The sequence below is a fragment of the Trichosurus vulpecula genome, chromosome 3 (assembly GCF_011100635.1).
Source record: "Trichosurus vulpecula isolate mTriVul1 chromosome 3, mTriVul1.pri, whole genome shotgun sequence".
Classification (NCBI taxonomy): Eukaryota; Metazoa; Chordata; class Mammalia; order Diprotodontia; family Phalangeridae; genus Trichosurus; species Trichosurus vulpecula.
The window spans coordinates 358,123,954-358,139,082 of NC_050575.1; the positions used below are offsets into that span (position 1 = coordinate 358,123,954).

General features: G+C 37.4%; 1 protein-coding gene across 1 annotated transcript in view; it reads left to right on the top strand.

The window, feature by feature from the left end:
- The window catches only part of PRKD3 (protein kinase D3), a 102,141-nt gene that overhangs the window by 26,737 nt on the left and 60,275 nt on the right, over positions 1-15,129 (top strand). Inside the window, exons 3-4 of the mRNA XM_036750722.1 lie at positions 11,798-11,936; positions 12,560-12,691. Coding sequence (XP_036606617.1) covers positions 11,798-11,936; positions 12,560-12,691 — 271 coding nt within the window. The remainder of the gene's footprint in view (positions 1-11,797; positions 11,937-12,559; positions 12,692-15,129) is intronic.

A 15,129-nucleotide genomic window follows, 5' to 3' on the forward strand; every position in this document is an offset into this window, starting at 1 on the left:
GATGAGGAGGGAGTGTATTCTAGGCCTGGAGAATAGCCAGTACAAAGGCAGAGAGATCGTTTTGTCATGTGTAAGGTTGAGGATGACACTGAGATTGTAAACCTGGGCAAATGGAAAGTTGGTAATACCCTCTATGAAAACAAGGAAGCTTTATTTTGGTGGAAGGATAAGAGTTCTTTTTCGGACTTGTATTTGAGATGCCTACAGAACAGCCACTTTGATATGTCTGCCAGGCAGTTGGTGATGAAGAACTAGAGTTTGAGAGAGAGATTAGAGCTGGGTATTGAGATCTGGGGGTCATCTGCATAGGGATGATAACTAAACCCATGGGTGCTGATGAAATCAAATAAGTCTAGAGGACTAGAAGGAGGCCCAGAACTATAGATCTTTGACACACATTCAGAGTTAGGAGACAGGATGTAAAATGATCATGTGGCAGATGAAATTAAATGACTTGTTATATGACACAGATAGTAAATGTCAGAGCCAAAATTCAAACACCTTCTTTCTACAGAAGATGAAATAATTATTTGTATACAGAAGGCAAGGCCCTAGCACATGGGGTCCTGTATTGAGAACTAGAAAGTCCTTAGAGTTTATCTAGTCAGTCCCCTCATTTTACGTTTTAGGAACTAAGGCCATCCAAATTTATCACCCACTATGTATCCTTCTGGCTGTTATCTACTGACCCCCAAGTCACTGAATGAATTTAGTGCCTCATTCACAGCTTTTCTCTCCTTCACAACTCTGTACCTTCCTACTAGGGAACTTCAACATACATATCGATACTCCCTCAGCTTCCCAGTTCCTAAATCTCCTTAGACTTCTGCATTTTGCCTCAGCTACAAGTAGAGATGGTTATGACCTTGACATTGCCATCACCGCAAGGGTTCCACTTTTATATTTATGAACTTCGGAATCCCTTTATCTGACAATCTTTTATCCTTTCATCTTTTCTTAACTTTGTTTTTCATCCTCTCCTTGACCTTCGATCTACCATTCCTTAATTCTTTCCCAGGCAATGCTTGTTGACTGATTTGCCCTAGAAAAGACTTCTCTAATTGATTTACCTATCCTGCTTATCAGTCATACTTCACCCCCCAAACTGAGTCCGTTTACTGAGAACTTCTTTTCTTCTCATATTACTCAAATATCTTCCTTCTCTATCCATCCTTCTCCCCTCTCTCACATAAAAAGGTGGCCCTTCTCTTTGCTAGGGCAAACCCTTCTACTGTGTACCCTGATCGCCTCCCCTCTCATCTTCTCCATAACCTCCAATATCACCTCCACTCTAAGTTTCAGCTTAGCTCCTTTCATGCTACCTAAAAACTCACCCACGTCTTTCTCCAGCCTTGCAAATCCTTACTTGATCTAAAATCTTTGCTAGCTATTGTCTGTATTTGTCTGTCTGTCTTCTCACTGGCTTCTTAACCCTATGCATTTGATCTTCCGACTTCATCATTCATCTTATGAACTCTCTGAAGTTGCCAGTGATTTTTTAGTTGCCAAATCTAGTGGCAGCTTTCTCAACTCTTATCCTTTTGACCTCTCTGCATTCTTTGACATTGTTGATCCCCTCCTGGATATTCTCACTGTTGTATGTTTTGGGGACATTGTTCTCTTCTGGTTCTCTTCCTGCTTGTCTGGCTGTTCCTTCTCAGTCTTTGATCTTCATCTAAGTCATGTCCATTGACCATGAGTGTCCCCCCAGGGCCTTGCCCTGCATCCTCTTTTTTTTTTTGCCATCTCTCTGAGTAATTTCAGACCCTATGGGTTCAGCTATCATCCCTTAGCAGGTGATTCTTAGATCACTTTACCTAGCCATAATTTCTCTTCTAAGCTCTAGTCTCACGTCACCAAATGCCCGTACTATGGAGACTGGCAAAATGGAAAGAACACTGGTTTCAAAATCATAATAAGTATAATAATACTTATAATTATTGCTGTAATATCTACTTCAGGATTGTTGTAAGGCTCAAATAAGATGACTTAGGTAAATCATTTTGCAAATTTTAAACCTTTCTATAAATTTCAATTATAAGTATTATTATTATTTACCTAGTGATATCAGTCAACACACAAGCACAGTGTTTGCTTGTTTTGGTTAAAAGAAGTGTAAGAATATACTTAGGGACCTGTGTTATGAGCCACCATTCACAGACTCCTACGGATGAGACAATTGAGTCTCAGAGAGGTTTGGTAATTGGCAAATTAGTGACAAGACAAGAAATAGAGATGTAGGTCGTCTGATTTTGTATCCAGTGTTCTTTCCATTTTGTCAGTCTTCCACATTTGTGTGCTTTGTTCTCCTTGATAATATATACTTATCTAATGATGGGAGAAAAATCTCTATAGTTAAAATCAAAAGGAAGCTTTCCTTTTTAAAAAAATTTCTGTTTAGTATTTTATTCCCCCAATTACATGTAAAAGCATTTTTTAACATTTGTTTTTAAAATTTTGAGTTCCAAATTCCTTCCCTCCTTCCCTTGACCTATCATTGAGAAGGCAAGCAATTTGATATGGGTTATGCATATATAGTCATGCAAAGTGCATTTTCATATTAGTTATATTATAAAAGAAAACACATACAAAAAACCCCAAGAAAAATAAGTATGTATTGATCTGTATTCAGACTCCCTCAGTTCTTTCTCTGGGGATGGATGGTATTTTTCATCGTAAGTCATTCAGAGTTGTCTTCGAGCATTGTATTAAAAGGAAGCTTTTAAAGTCAGTCTTATTTAGTTTCTTCTGTTGTTTTATTTTAATTTAATAGAGAATAATATCTAAATTCCTGGGTAGAAAATAGAACTGTTAATTTCCTTTTTCAAATAGGTTTATAATCACAGGAAAGAATATATGCTCCTTAAGGAGCATATATTAATTTTTCTTGATTTTTTTTAAACTTTAATTTTTTTAAAATTAATTTTCTTAATTTTTCTGTTTGTGTCCTCATAGCATAACACTGTGCCTGGTACATTGTAGGTGCTTAATCAGTATTTTATTGATTGATTGATGGAAGTAAGTGTTTTTCTCTGTTTTTCCCCCAGGTTTTTCAATACTGGCATAGGAAAACCATACTTAACTTGTGAAACCTGTAATATTCTGTGTGTTTGCTGGTTTCGGATTACAGTATGAAATTTGAAAAATTATTTGAGAAATTCCATTCAGAACATCTTGTCATTATTACCCACTCTCTCCCCCTTCCCTCTAGTCTCAGAAAAAGAGGCATCCATACTCTTTGCTAATATTAGTCTTTGTGTCATTAACTCCATTTTCTCTTATTATACCTTCCTGTGTTTTGCCTCCACAACTATTCCTTCTTTTATGCATCTTCAGCTTCATGCTTTGTTGGCTCCCATTTACCTGCAAACAATGTTCAAGTCTCCCTAGTCATTAAAAAACAAACAAACAAAAAAAAACCTCCTCACTCTCCTATCCCAGCCAATTATCCTTGCTTTTATTTTTTTTCAAACTTCTTTAAAAAAGTTGTACTTAGACCTGATGCCTCCACTTCCTCACCCACCACTTGTTTTCTCCTTAGCTCCTTGGATTATGGTTTGGACTCCATTACTATTGAACTTTTTCAAAGGTAATGCAAATCCTGTGGCTTTTTTTCCAGCCCTCATCCTTGGTAGCATTTGACACTGCTGACCATTCCCTGCTTCTTTAAATATGCCATACTCTAATGGTTTTCATCTTTTCTTCCTTGTTCACTGGCTCCTCAAATCCTTCTGAATGTGAGTCCTTTCTGAATAGTTTATATGGATATTCTCCTGTAGCTCTTTTCCTATCCCTCTTCTTTTCCTTGACAATCTCATTTATTCTCACGTGTTTCTAGCCCTAATCTTCTCTTTCAGCTTCCAGGCCTCCATAATCTGGTGAGAACACACCTTTCTAGCCCTGATTCATGTTACTCATCACCCCATTCTGTGCTTCAGCCAGATTAGACCGCTCTCCACTCCCCTGGGAACATACCCTCCTGATTTCAGTTCTTTGCATATACTATTCCCACTTCTTCCTAGAATGTTCTGCCTTCCCTCTTTTACCTGTGAAATTGCTGCCTCTTCTTTAAAGCCTGATTCAAATGTCACTTTTTCCAGAAGGTTTCCCTCAAACCTGTTCTAGTGCCCCCCTTACCCTCAATAATGATCGTGCCTGTTAGACCTCACATGGCATTTTATTTTGTATCTCTCATGCACTGAGACCCTAGATTTGAGCTAGAATCAACCCTAGTCCAATACCTTCTTTTTATTGATGAGGACTGAAAGGCCAATGAGTTAATGAACTCTCCAAGTGATGCCCAGGTGGTTGATCAGTCATTTGCAGAGGGAAATTCCGAATGCAGGTCCTTGGATTCCAAAGCTATTGTTCTCTAATGCATTTGCCAAAGAAAATAAAGCATGTCCATGGTGTCAGTGCTTCACCCCTTCTTCCGTTCAGTTTGTACTGTGTCAGGTCAGTGAGGTGGGAGACATGAATGTGCCATTGCTTCAGGCCATCTTCCTGTTTGTCTTTAGAGTAAGCTTCTCACTGAGTGTGATTCTGGAATCACTTTCTCAGATTTACCCACAGAAAGTGCTAAGCCTTCTGCTTAGGCTAACACTGCTGCCAGAGGCACAGCGATAGTCGAGTTTCCTAGCATTACTGGTTAGCTAGGAGGACCTGGCTAGGTCGCCCTTAGCTTTCTTGGGTACTTGACTTTGTCTTGTGATGAAACAGGAATTGATTACCTGCAAATCCAAGGGCTACTGTAGATCCCTCAGGGGATTGCAGGGAGTCTGTGAACTTGGACAGGGAAAAATGACCTCTTTATTTTCTCTATCTTCTAACCAAAGTCTAACACTTTCTTTAAATGTTTAAAAACATGATTCCGAGAAGAGGCTTCACCAGATAGCTGAAGGGATCTGTAAAGAACCTAGTGATAATCGCTTATATGTGAAACCTTTTCAAGAACTTATTTTCCCCTTTAACGTTAGTTTTCCCTCCAGTTAAGTATTTACCATTCCCCCCTTCCTATTTGAGTAAAAGTTCTGCTTCTTTCTTGTCTCCTAATCAATAATTTGTCTGGGTAAAGTAAAAAATAAAATTTAGATTTGTTTGTTTCCATAACCATCTCAGCTGTATCTGCTCTCTGATATAGGCTGCCTTCTTTTGAAAGAGACTTTTCTAGTGGACTTTAGTTCACTGTAAGCAGTTATTAAAAGTTTATTAATTTAATTCAAGCACACTCTACAATATAGCACTTCCTAAATTGTGGGTCATGACTCCATATGGAGGTTTAAAAAGTGCTGCAGGGGTCCTGAGTGGAAAAAGTTTAAGGAGCCCTGTATGTAACTCCAGTTAAGCCTGATGTTTTCTCAGTCATGAATCCCTTCTAGGAACAGTAGCAATTAGAGTTAAGTAGTAGAGCAGTAGAAGACAGAATTAAGCTTTATTGATTATTTAATGATTAAACATTATTCTGGATGAGAATATTCCATCCAGTCTGTGGAGATATCTGTCCATATTCAGCAGGTTGTTTTGAGGAAAGGTTTATAGACTGATGGTGCTATATAGGTGTGAATGGGGTGCGGAGAGGAGGGAAGGGAAGAAGCATTTATATAGTGCCTACTGTGTGCCAGGCACGGTGCTGAGCACTTTGACAAATATGATCTCATTTGATCCTCACAGCAGTCCTGGGAGGTAGCTGCTATTATTATCCTCTTTTTACAGTTGAGGAAACTGAGGCAAACAGAGGTTTAGTGACCCCCAAACAGGGTTACACAGCTAGTATGTCTAGAGTCAGATTTGAATTCATCTTCCTGACTACAGGCTCAGATCTCTCTACTGTACGCCTAGCTGTCTCAACAAATATGTTATTATTTCCGCTCAGTTTATTAAACACCTGCACTCTAGGTAATCCTATGGATATTAGTAATAACTTCTTTGAGCATTGTTAGAGATATGCCTTTCCATCTATTTCTTATAGTAAAACATTTCTTTTCAGTCTATATTTCAGAATATTTCAGAAGATATTTCTAGTCAGTCTGTTTCTTATAGTAAAATTCTTTTGAATTATGTTCCTTAGGAACAGTATATCCCTGAATAAACCCTTTATTATTAACACTGTACCTCCCCATTGTTATTTTTATCAGGATTTTCCAAAGTGTATCCTTATTGTAGTTTCATGCTCCTGTGTAGATAGGGAGGACACCTTCAACCTTGAAACCAGTCGCTTATCTTTAATACTCCCAGGCTTCAAGGCTTCCTGAAGTTTCACTTGTTTTTAAGTCCTGGCTACATTGTTTCCCTCATATTTGGGCCAACATTTGATCTCTTGTCTTTCTGTCAGCTCACATTCTCTCATTCTAGTTTCTGTTATTTCTTACTATTGTGTATTTACCTATTTTATCAAGTTCAGCTGTCTTTTAAAAAATTGAATAAATTAGTGATATCTTTTGTTTATAAATCACCTTTATTTCCACGTATGGCCATCCTAGCTCCCCAGCCTAGAAAGAGGAAAAAAGTTCAGCAAAATTAAAGCATTAACTGATATGCCACCTTCCACAGCCATATACTTCATCTCTGAGGCTTATTTTCTCCACTCTTCTCAGGGGCAAGGCTCATTTTTTTTGTTTTTGTTTTTGTCCAGTTTGCTTAGTGCAGTGCCTGGCATATAGTAGGAGCTTAATAAATGCTTCCTGACTTGATTTGTTATTTTCATTTATGTTGTCATCATTGTGAACATTGTTTTTCTCACTCTGCTTCATTTTTATCAATTCATATTAATATTCCTGTGTTTTTTATATTCATTTCTTATGGAATAGTAATAACTTCTTATATTTATGTGCCAAAATATTTGTAGCCATCTCAATTGATGGTTATTTACCTTGTTTCCATTTTTTTTGCAACCACATAAAGTTTAAGAATATGAAAAAACACTTTACATGGTCTAGTTATTTTGTAATTTAAATTATGCTTGCAGATAAGCAGGATATAAAAAATTTGCTAATCCAGAAAATGTATTTACTCTTCACCATCACCTCACCAGTCTTGACAATATTTCAAATTGAATTTTTGAATGAATAGCCTTGATAGTGTTCCCAAATGTTTACTTTTCCCAGAGCGAAGATATAAGTAAAGATAAGTCTAAGGATGAGTTGTATGTAAGGATAAATTGATCATCAAGTTGGGTTTTATATTCTTTAAGCTACAAAATAATTGAATTGGAAATTTTATTATGTCTTCATGTTTTGTTAGTGAATTCAGTTTTTTTTTTTTTTGGAGGGAGGAAGGCAGGGCAATTGGGGTTAAGTGACTTGCCCAAGGTCACAAAGCTAGTAAATGTGTCAAGTGTCTGAGGCCAGATTTGAACCCAGGTATTCCTGACTCTAGGACCAGTGCTCTACTCACTGCGCCACCTAGCTGCCCCTCAGTTTTGTTTTTTTTCTTTTTTTAATCCCTTAACTGTGTGTATATACTTTGGTCAGACAGCTTTAGTGGTTTGTTAGATTTGTAAAGGTTGTTTCTGGTTTTTTTTTTTCTGGAATTTATTTGTTTTTGTGGGGACAATATTTTTAGTAATATTACCCATGTTAGGTAATGTTTGGATGAATCTCTTGATTCCATCAATGTGGTTACTTATTTTCCAGTACAATTCCTAACCCATATATTTCAATTCACCTTGTGTTACTTTAGTTGAGACATGTTGGGATCTTTCTTTAGATATCTTGATATTAACATGGGTACCAATGAAGCACATGGCCCATCCAGTGTTATTTCTTGTTCTTGCACCGTGATCATTCCTTATCTTTTTCTCCATTGTAAATCTCTTTGATGATATCTGTTATGTCACTTTTGGTGACAGAGTCTTCACTCATAATGCTACAGCCTGTTTACCCACTATGGAGCTTCAGTCCTTTGCAAACTCATGGCCTTGCAGGATCATAGCCATATTGTATCACTGGAAAAATACTGGTGTTAATAAATGTGGGCTTTGGTTTCAAGGAGAAGCTGTTAGGGTGGGAAGTGGAGGGGAATGCAAAAAACAAAACAAAACTGTGCATTTTCCAAAATGGATTCCAGTATTAATTGTTAAACCTTTAATCCTATTCCTTTCTAGGCTCAGTTCCTTATTAATCTGCAGCGTCTGTCTAAGATGTATGCACAGATGAACCTTAACCCCAACACTTACCTCTTTTTACCGCTAGACCCAAGTCAGTGTGAACCTCAGCCCATCATGTGTAGTCCCCAAGCCACTTCTCTAGGTTCACCACTTCTTAACTTGTCAGCCTCATTCTATTATTAGCAAGTTTAATCCATATTTCATTGGAATTCCTTTTCTTCTCACCCCTTACTTTAGCCTTCCAGTAGTTACACCTTATATGGTTTTGGTATATGTATGAGAGACATCTTACTGGAGGTGCATTTTGTGTTCTCGTATGCTTTTTTTAATATTCAACAGACAATAAAGAGTGGGATTTTTCATTCTTTGAACATTTCAGTCGGTTGTGTGACTGAAAAGATATGATCTGCTCTAAAATATCATTTATGAGTACCTACCTTTTTATCTAGCCAGGTATAAAAGACAAAGAAAACTTACATATATGCAAGAATATGCATTACAACATTTTTTTTGGATTAGTAAAGAACTGGAAACAAAATTAAGTGTTCACTGATTGAGAAATGGCTAAACAAATTGTGGTACCTATATTTCAGTGTATATTTGAATAGATACTCTCTAGAGTTTGTTTGATTATATATGTATTTGGGATAGACTGTGCGTGATTGACACTGAACAAGGGATCCAGAGTTGGAAAGTAGGAGAGTGGACTGGAATACTTTTGGGAATGTGCCTAGTACTTTTATTAGCTCCAAGCTTCCCATAACAGCAATTGCCCATCTTTTCGATAAAGTTATTTTTAGAAGTTTTGCTGTTTAGAACGCCACTAATTCCAAAGAACTAAAGATGAACATCATACAAGGGTCAGTTGAAAGGCATATGTTGGATGTGAGCAGGCTGCAACATGTAATTTAACCAACAAGCTGCCTACCTTTGTTTTACAGTCATCTGGCATTAGAATATATTGGAATAGATATGTACATGCACATGATACATATATATCATAAGTGGTAATTATATTTGTGATGATCTTTTTACAAATGTACTGCAGAACAAGATGCTTAAGAGGTTCATGAAATGATTTTTTTGTTGCTTTTGGAGACATTATAAAATTAACTTCTATTGTTCCTTTATTCACTTCTCCTAGGAGAAATTCTGAGCCACCTTTCCATTTAATTGAAACTTATTTTTTGTTTTCTGGTTTCATTTGTAGCTATAACAAGAATGTTAAGAATGATGTGATTCTATTGATTAGAGAAATGCAAATCAAAACAACTCTTAGGTACCATATCTCACCTGACAGATTGGCTAACATGACAAAACAGGAAAATGATAAATGCTGGAGAAGATGTGGGAAAATAGGAACACTGTTACATTGTTGATGAAGTTGTGAATTGATCCACCCATTCTGGAGAACAATTTGGAACAATGCCCAAAGGGCTATAAAAATGTGCATACCCTTTGACCCAGCAATACCACTTCTAGGGCTGTATGCCGAAGGGATCATACAAGTGGGAAAAGGACCTGTATGTACAAAAATATTTATAGTGACACTTTTTGTGGTGGCAAAGAATTGGAAATCAAGGGGGTGCCCATCAATTGGGGAATGGCTAAACAAGTTGTGGTATATGAATGTGATAGAATACTATTGTGCTTTAAGAAATGAGGAGCAGATGGACTTCATAATAGCCTGGAAAGACTTACATGATCTGATGCTGAGTGAGGGGAGCAGAACCAGGAGAACATTATACATGATTACAGATGCTGTATCTGTGATGACTAACTTTGATATTCTTGGCTCTTCTCATCAATGCAGGGTTCTAAGACAGCTCCAAAAGACTCATTATGGAAAAAGCTATGCACATCCAGAGAAAGAGCTATGGAATCTGAATGCAGATTGAAGCAAACTCTTTGCTTTCTTTCTTTTTTTTCTTTTTTGGTTTTGTTTCTTCTTTCTCATGGCTCATTCCATTGGTTGTAATTCTTCTTTATAACTTGACTATTGTGTAAAGAAGTTTAATGTGAAGGTATATTTAGAACCTTTATTGGATTATATGCCATCGTGGGGGAGCAGGGGGGAGGAGAGGGTGGGGGAGAAAATTTAGAAATCAAGAACTTGTGAAACTGAGTGTTGTAAACTAAAAATAAAAAAGTAAATTAAAAAAAGAATGGTTTGATTGATTTCAGTTATTCCACAGATAAGGATCTCATATTTAGAGAACCAATAGTTGATACTGTTCATAGGTGCTCTGTAAACTGCATAATTCTTAGCACCTTTTCTGTCTCTCTTTCACCATCAGTGAAGAAGAAGAGGATTACACAGGGCTGAAAGCTGTTCCATCTTTTTTTTTTTTAATTGTCATGGCCAAAGAAATCACCCAGTAGCCAGCATACTGTCCAGGACTTATTAACTTGTTATCTTCTTAGCATGTTCATCAGGCCAGTTAGCATTGTACTAGAATAGCTTTTCAGAACCCATCTTCCCCACCACAGTGAGACAACGAGGTAGGACTTTTGGCCTTCTGATACCTAACAACATCTTTCAGATATTTTCTTTAAATAAGTCACAACTTTGGATTCTTAGCTATTAACCCCTAAAGTTATATCTTTAGTTATCATGAGGAAAGGTTTGTCCTTTTTACTGATAAATTATTTTTTAAATTTTATTTTTTTTTCCTGTTGCATTTCTTTGAATGAGTAAATGAATTAAAAAGCAGTTGCTGAGTGCTTACTATTGACTAGGCATTGTGCCAATCACGCGATAGCGATGCAAAAAGTAGAATAGCCCCTGCCCTCTGGAACTGTCATTCCAGCAGGGAGAGATTCTGTCATTCAAACATGTAGGGGAGCAGTGACTACGGGTCTGAGTTTTGTTTGGGGAATCTTAGGGGTGGTGAGTTGATCCAAAGGGCAGTGCACTCTATTGACATGCCCTTTCCCAAAACAGGGGTACAACTAATTTGATAACTACCCAGAGCAAGAAAGAATAAAGGAGAGGAAGGGTTTAGATGACAGGGCAAGTTGGACAGATGGACAGAATGTGAAGCATGGCCTTATGTCACCCTTTTTGTAGCTATTTGTAGCAACTTAATAACCAAATGGGCAGCTAGGTGGTGCAGTGGATAGAGCACTGGACCTAGAGTCAGGAAGACCTGAGTTCAAATGTGGCCTCATACTTGCTAGCTGTATGACCCAGGGCAAGTCACTTAACCTTGCTTGCCTCAGTTTCCTCATCTGTAAAATGAGCTGGAGAAGGAAATGGCAGAGCACTTCATTATCTCTGCCAAGAAGACCCCAAATGGGGTCATGAAGAGTTGGATATGATTGAAATGACTGAACAACAACCAAATAACATCCTATGAAGTTCCAAGAATACTGCAGAAACAATGATAGGAATTGAAATTTGTACTGTTGTTTTAAAATATAAAAACTTTTTATTCCTATATGCATATTTTTCTGCTTTTTTAAAAACTTGGAATGAAAACATGTAAGGAGTTTTTGTTACATTATTAAAAATCTGGTTTTGTCCTTTTAGAAGTCAGTACAGTAGAATTCACAGTTGACATTTTAGGATTTGATATTGGTGATGAACAAATAGAATGTAATGCTATAGCATTATAAAACTTAAAACGTTCTTTTTTTTAAACTATCCAAGAAAGCTGAAGATATAGTGATACAGAATTATTTTTCTTACAGTTCCCAGAATGTGGTTTCTTTGGCATGTATGACAAAATTCTTCTCTTTCGCCATGACCTGAATTCAGAAAATATTTTGCAGCTGATTACCTCAGCAGAAGAAATACATGAAGGAGATCTTGTAGAAGTTGTTCTGTCAGGTAAGTAAAAAGGCTTATTATCGTGTTTCCATTTAATTTTCAAAGAATACCTAGTTGAGGAGCCATATCTTCTGTGCTAGGTATTGTACAAACATGAGTCACCCTTGGTTTTGGTACTATGGTGGATTACATGGTTCCCATGTGATTTGTACTTCCAGGCAGGTATATCTTTAATAGTTCCCTGCCATGTGGAGATGGAAGAAGCCTAAGGTGGATCTGATCGAAGATAAGGAAGTCATCACAAACCTTGAGTACAAGCTGAAAGGTTTGGCTCTTGGTCTGAAATGGGATCTCCTTTTGTCTCCTGAGCCACAGAGGCCAACCCAGCTGCACAGATGCTCTGCCTCCTCTGTCCCATAGAATAGAATTGTTTGTTGATGAAGGAAGAGAGAGGAAGAAAAAGATAAAAAGATAATGGTAGAAAATTGTTAGCAGTTTCTAAGCTTTTGTAGTGCTCTAGTTTAAAATGTAAATAAAACCTAGGAAGAATTTATCTTTCATGATCAGGTGATATATTCAGAAACAATTGGCTCATTACTGTCTTTCATGTGTGTTCCGTTATATAAATAAAACTTGTCCCGTGTTAATTAATAGGACTTATTGTAATACCTTTCTTTTAAAAGCTTTGGCCACAGTAGAAGATTTCCAGATCCGTCCACATGCGCTCTATGTGCATTCTTACAAAGCACCTACTTTTTGTGACTATTGTGGTGAAATGCTCTGGGGACTGGTGCGCCAAGGATTAAAGTGTGAAGGTATGGATTCTAGAGTCTTCTTATTTGACAGCTTTTAGCATTTTAAAATTGTACATCTGTAAAGTGCATGTGTGTGTGGAGGGTATATTCAGGGGAGTCACTGATAAATTTAAGGTGTTCCTCTACTCAGTTTCATGAGCTTTTAGGGCATGAACTTGTTTTGGAGACATCTAAGGGGCATCTTCCCCTGAAGTGTCAGCATGTCCATTGGTTCAATAGTTCAGTACTGATTTGATTTCAGAGGCTGAGGTTAGCTCCCCATGATTAGCTGACTAAGACTCAACTGTACCTCCTCATATTCTATATAAGCAAAGTGTTTAGTCTTAGTCTGTCTTGCTCTCTTTGGGACTTTGTTTGCTTTCTCCTTCCTTCTTTTCTGGTGCCCAAGGATAGTGAGAGAAGACATTTCTTCTTCTCCTTACCTCTGGGAGCAGTTGCTGGTAACTTGGGTTAGAAATGCATGGCTCTTGTAAATGTGAGCTTATACAGCCTGAGAGAAGAGATCCTGTGGTTGAAGAGTAAGTAGCTCTTCCCCTCTTACCAGACAGCAGCAAGCAGGGCATTGAGAGAATTCTTTCAGAAGTTCGTATCAGAGGCAGACACATGAGAGCCAGCTGAGCACAAAGGAAAGCCTCAGCTTTGGGAATTGTCTCTTGGGTGAATTCCATTTTAAGTTTGACTGCTGTACCGTATGTAGGGAGAAGATTCCACATATGATGTTCTCCTTAGCGAGAGAAGGGGATATTTCACATAGCCCTTGTGCAGCATTCTCCTTGGAGAGCAGCATCAGTGAATCATTCAGATGGTATGAGTCTGATGGAAAAGGGTCTTGACTGTTCAGCAGCCCCCAGAGGATATTTACCTTTGGGGGGCATTGTGAGTCTAAAAGGGGCTCTGTGTGACCTTGTAGGAGAAAGGGATCTCATTGAAATAGTAGCTTATTAGCAGTTCCTACTGGGGGTGAGCTGATCTTGAATCCTTTATCTGCTGAATGTCCCAATCTTAATGCAGTTTTAAGTTATTAAAGGTTAAAACTACACTAAAGACAGGGGAGACATACTGTATTTCTGTATCTCTTTATGGGCTTCTGTGAATCCCTTACGAGTAGATAATCTTTTATGTTTTCTATAGGATAAAATAAAGGCTGCCCTACATCTGATACTCATGTTGTTGCTTGAGTACTTGTATAGGTCCTAGAGCTCCTTTTTAATCCATGTTTGGAGAAACCCATACATAAGCTCTGCCTTAAGTTTATTAGGAGATTATCTTGGAGTATCCCCAAGTGGGAGGCAATGGGCCAATTAGAGAAACAGCCATACTTGAGATCAGCTTTAAGATTGTACCTGGTCAAATATAATTTCAGAGTCATGGGAAGCCCTGGCCCTAAGTTACGTATTCTAAAGGTCTCCCCTTGCAGAACAAATCTTCTGCCTTTCTAGTACTCAGTAGGAAACTTAGTTAGATGTTACTTAGTCTTTAAAAAAGAATTCTAGATGGAGATGTGATTAACATTCAGCAAACCTGGATATAACACAAAAGTTAGAATTTTGATTTTACATTTATACATTGTTGTGTCTAATAGTAGACATCTCTAGGATGGGGATGGGGGGAGAGGAGGGAAAAGAAGAGAAGGTTACATGATAACTTTATTATATATTTAAAAGGGAAAGCAAGTTTTACATAATAGATTTGCAGTTTCATGTGCAGTCCTCTTTTTTTCCTATTCCGCTTTGTTATGGAAATGCTTGTTTTGTTTCTTAAGTTCAGGAAAAAAAGTTAGAATCTGAAAACTATATAATATCACTATATATTTTGGAGGAAATGCATCTGTTAGTCTCATTTCCATTATGCTGTTTGCTTTAGGGACAAAATTGGGAAAAACATGATGTGATGAAGTTACTTTATATTTATTATGCGTTTATTCCTTATTCATTAATAGTCATTAAGTTTTCAGTTTATGCACTGCAAAATAAAAAAAAAAAGATGGATAGAATTTTAGATCTGAAATCTGTAAACATTTGGTTCCTTACTGAGCTTTGGGTAATTTTGTGACCTCAGTTAACTATTCTCATATTTATGTGGCAGCAGAAAGAGACCCATTAGCTTTGAAATTTAGATTTATGGAAATTTAAGCTGTATTGTGTAATTTGGAATGATATTAGGAACTGTCCTCCTTGAGGCTATTAAAATTCAAAGAAATTTACATTTAAGGGTACAAATCTGTGAGTTGACTCCAGAGAAACCAAAGAAACTTGAGGGTTTTTAGAGCTTCGAGGAATAAAAATGTCTAGGAGGTGTTTAGTAGCACAGTTTGGCATAAGAGTATAGCAATATCCTAGACTCAGTCAAACAGAGTAAGACTGGGGACAGCATCTCCCCTCCTCCCCACCTTTGGAGTTCTAGGGGTAACCCTGAGGGGTGGTGATGATTTCTTCTCA